The sequence below is a fragment of the Micromys minutus genome (assembly GCF_963924665.1).
Source record: "Micromys minutus genome assembly, chromosome: 18".
NCBI lineage: Eukaryota > Metazoa > Chordata > Mammalia > Rodentia > Muridae > Micromys > Micromys minutus.
The window spans coordinates 37,494,692-37,499,661 of NC_137953.1; the positions used below are offsets into that span (position 1 = coordinate 37,494,692).

Below are 4,970 nucleotides of genomic sequence, written 5' to 3' on the forward strand. Positions count from 1 at the left end.
CAGCAATCAATTTTGGTTAAAGCCGAGGTCTGAAAAAGTGCAATAGAATTCTTCCTTTCAACCCCAAGAAATTTTTTAGCCTTCAGTAAACTAACAGAGATGTGATCCTTAAAGAGAAACATAACATAAATTCATTCACCATTTTTTTATTGCAAAAGGCAGTTTCAAGTCTTCTGGAATGCATATTGTTGAAACTGTATTTTGGGGAGATAGAATACTGCATTATGACTTGTATAATCTTTGAAATGAATTCTTCTGAAACTGTAGATTTGAAATCTTGGTCTGAACTAACACACCAATACCTATTACTGTCAGTGTTTGAAATTATAGATTTCTAGAATTCCTCCCACAGCTTCTGAGTCAGTTCTAACGGATGCATACAACGCTAAATAAAGGCAATGCATATATACTCTGGATGGTTAAAATCCTCTTGAGAGGGTAGCTTTCTTTGTTACAATTAAAACATAATGCTATAAACTTGTTATAAAGCTCTCTGTGACCCCAGAACTTTTTTCAAAGTATTCTTCACGTCAGAATTCCTGAGACTATAGATCAAGGGGTTAAGCATGGGGTTAAAAAGGCTGTGAAACAGCAAGAGATATTTCTTCTGCTCCTTTGGGCTCCCATGTCTTGGTCCAACATACATGACAATGGCGGTACCATAAAACAATCCGACCACACAGAGGTGGGAGGAGCAGGTGGAAAAAGCTTTCCTTTGCCCCTCCCCTGACTGGATCCTCAGGATAGCACCAAGGATACATGCATAAGAGATGACAATTGAGGAGAATGGTCCCACAAGGACAGACACTGCCCCAGCAAGGACCATAGTCTCATTGAGGTGTGTGTCTGCACAAGCAAGTTTGAGGATAGCTGTAATTTCACAGAAAAAGTGGTTCACTTTCTGAGACCCACAGAAAGGCAAAGGTAAAAGTAGCACCAGATGAATCAAGGACAGCATGACTCCAATAATCCAGGAAGTCACTGCCATGGCGGTGCAAACCCTCCAGCTCATGATGGTAGAGTATCGGAGTGGGTGGCAGATTGCAACATACCGGTCATAGGACATTACCACTAGGAGAAGGCATTCTGTGATAGCAAATGTCAAAAAGAGAAAAGTCTGTGTTATGCAACCGGCATAGGAAATTGGCTTCACTGGATCTAAGAGGTTCACTAGCATCTGGGGCACGGTGTTACAGGCATAGGCAATGTCAACAATGGCCAGGTGAGACAGGAAAAAGTACATGGGAGTGTGGAGTCTGGAGTCCAGGCAGATAAACCCCACGATGGTCCCATTCCCCAGCAGGGTGAAGACATAGAACAGTGAGAAGAGAACAAAGAGGAACATCTGAATCCTTTGGCCGAGTGGAAACCCCAGGAGGATGAACTCTGTGATTGATGTCATATTGTTTCCCATATCCCTATGACAGAGGAAACTGAATTAATAATGACTGGCTTAAGAGTAGACTAATCATAAATTTATATTAACTTACTTGATATCCACTGGAGGTTAGCAAAGTAAAGATACAGAATAGAATTTTGGGTTTAAATGGAGTTTTAAAGATTTATTTTGATACATGCATAGAAAATTTTAAATTATTATTGTGTATGTGTACATGGTGTGTTTTTTGTGTGGGTGTTTTACAAACAGAGATGAAGGTCTCGTGGAGTTAGCGCTCTCCTCATAGCCTCCTGTGATGCTAACTCAAGAGCCATCTTGCTACTTGACAATTGTAGCATTTTTATGGGTCTAAAATTTCATAATAAATATACCCATTTTAATGCTAAGCAAAGTTGTGTTTGATTCTACAGCTTATACCATAGTTTTAAAGTAAATCTACATGTCTCAGTTTATCCAATTTAGTTATTTATTACCTAATTAATTTTACTTAGAAAATGATGGGCCTAACTTTCAAAAGTGTATTGCATTTAGAATTGAATGGAAAGGGTCCAGTCAGGTGGAACATTCCAAGGGTAAATATGCAAAATAGCATCATTCCTCATCGTTCATTCCCACAGATATTTCCTACTTTACAATAAAAACCTTACCAAGTACTTTTCTATTTAAGTGTAAAGGCCCACATTCCCTAAATATCTTTTTTTGTCATTTAGTTATTCACAATTAACATTTCAACTGGCATTTTGGTGACTGACCAGTTATATACTGTGATGTTTTTCAGGCATGACAACAGGATTACCTTTTCTTTTGGCTCTTAATATTGACAGGTACTCTAAACACGGTTTTAGATGCCATCTCTGCGGGGCTTGTAGTGACTCCTTTTCTGTAGGAAACACTGCAGTAAAAGTTGCCATTGTCCAATGAGATGACATCACCGATTTTACTTTTTAACTCCATAGTTAAAATGTGAATAAAAACAGGATTCCCACCCCTGCTCTGCTGCATGCATTTTATTTTATCATCTTATGTGAATTTCACTTATCTGAATGTATAAGAATGAATAATAATTCTCTAATTAAATAATCATCATATTCTAAGTCTGAAAGATCTGATTCATCAAAATATCCAATTCATGTTTGATCTCTCTTAATACTAACAGAGAGGCAAGTAGCTCAGGCAGGTGAAAATAAAATTATATGCAGCTGTTTTTTGATTTCCCACTATTTGTTTAACTTTATTCTTAGTGTAGAGATATAAATAATGAAACTATTTCTTCTTCATTACTTAGACTCCATATGGCATCATGGTAAGTTTATACATAATAAAACCATGTGTATATTTACATGACAAGTCCCTATAAATGTCACTTTAAGCCCATTTAAAAATATGTACACTTAATGTGTTCATAATACTTTTCAGTAATGTATTTAGACGCACATGCTTGTTTTTCATTAAAAAAAGCTATTAGCCAAAATTTAACACTAATACATTAGTTGCAGTTCTGTACTAACATGTCTTACTCAATTTATCTCATTATTGTAACTGCCAATAGGTAGAATTTGAATATATAAGTAGAAGTGTAACTTTGTGACAATACAGGCGAACAGACAATGGAAATGACATGATAGTTCATAGAACTTACCAAACAATTGAGGAAGCCTGGGTGTCCAGAGAAGGCTGTAGTAGCAGGACCCACCCTAGTAAAACTTTATTCAGAAAATGCAAACATTTTTGTGATTCTGTGATGACACTGGAAGCTTCTCTGCTTGTCTCAAATCAATAGGGAAGGTCTATGGATCTTCAAGATGCCTTTTAGAAGAAAAAGCTCTGTGAATTTATCACCTCCACAGGTCACCTTTCAATTCTCATGAGAGCCTTATGTAGTGTGTGAAAAAAATTATGGTCCCATTGGAGGCAGGAAGAATCCACCCACTGTGAATCTAGCCCACAGAGGCTTGATTCTTTTCTATTTCTGTGCCCAAGAAAGCCGTATACATAAGACCTTCAGATGTTATGGAAGAATATCAGTGCTTTCATAAGTAATAGGACATGCTTATATAAAGTGATGTCTGGAACCACAGTTACGTCAATATACAGATTATTGTAGCCTTGTGAATATTCATTGTGTCTCAGTCTTCTCATTTCAAAGATACATAGTGACAAATAAAAATATTATTCCTGGTAATTGACTGTGGATAAAATCTTGAATCAATCTCTTCAGCCAGAAATTCTTTAGTCTAATTTCTCAGTTATTTGAAAGGCAATAGAAAATTTCACTTGAATGACAGGGTCTAAATTATTGGGCATTATCAAAAAACCTGACCTTCTATCCCTAAGCACAGATCTGAAGATGTGTAAGAGTTATCTTATAGATGTAGAGGCCTTGTGACTTGTTTATCTATCTGTTGTTTGACAGACCCATTGGTTTATAACTTAGCTATTACTGTGACCAGTATTGCAATAAACATTAATGTGTGATTATGTCTATGATATAAGCCTTGGGTCTTTGCATAAATATTCAGGAGTAGCATAGTATGCTCATATTGTATCTGTATTTATGGATTTAAAATGCATGGTTTTATTAGTGTATATGCCTTCTCTACTCTTTTTAAAAATATTTTTTATATATGTATATGAGTACATTGTGGCTATCTTCAGGCACACCAGAAGATGGCATCAGATCCCATTTACAGATGGTTGTGAGCCACCATGTGGTTGCTGGGAATTGAACTCAGGATCTCTGGAAGAGCAACCAGTGCTATTAACCACTGAGCCATCTCTCCAGCCCCTGCCTTCTCTATTGTTGCTTAGAAAACAATAAAATACATCTGGAAAGTCTTCAGGTCAATATTCTATTTCTTATATCTCTTTTTTATGTTCTTCCTTAAAAATAATATTTCTTAATCTTACAACTTTAAACTGTATAAGGTATTTCGTATTTACACACCTACTCTTCAGTTACGCTCTCCTCGGGTCTCTCCATCACATCTCTCTCCCACTTTCATGTCTCCATGATTTACTTTGTTTATTTATTCATTTATTATACACTTAGCTCACTTACTGTTGTCCATATGTTCATGGTATGAGATCATGCCCTGGCACATGGGCAAAAACATGAATCTTAGATTCTTAGCAGCTATCAAGTGTTAAGGTCGTTTTAGGTAAAAGTGGGGTCTTGGGATACCTTTTCCTCTTCGTGCCGATATCTTTCTTTATTTTTGGTATTTATCCATTTAATATGATTTTACAAGTACACTTTGTATAATAAACATGTCCCTAATATGTTCTGTTCCTTCTTTTCCTCCCCACGTTTTACTTCTTCTGCTCCTCTTCTTGCCTCCTTCGTTCCCACTCATTTATTCTCTTTATTCACTTCTAATGTAACTTTATAGACACATTAATAATTTCATATGACCAAAGAAAATCCAAGAACTACAAATGAGAGAAAACACATGACATTTGTCTTCCTGAGACTGGCCACATGCTCTTCATATGACAATCTCCAGTAGTATGTATTTTCTCACAAATGGCAACTTTATTCTTCTTCCTGTTTAAAAAAGATTTTCCTTTCTTA

The 4,970-nt window shown here is 36.3% G+C and overlaps 1 protein-coding gene across 1 annotated transcript; it reads right to left on the bottom strand.

Annotated features, from left to right (window-relative positions):
• Window positions 1-481: 481 nt before the first annotated feature.
• LOC308432547 (olfactory receptor 2A7) lies at window positions 482-1,414 on the bottom strand (the record flags this gene model as incomplete). Its single annotated transcript, XM_080932325.1, has 1 exon — window positions 482-1,414. One exon carries the CDS (start codon window positions 1,412-1,414, stop codon window positions 482-484), a length of 933 nt encoding a protein of 310 aa, XP_080788451.1.
• Window positions 1,415-4,970: the final 3,556 nt, after the last annotated feature.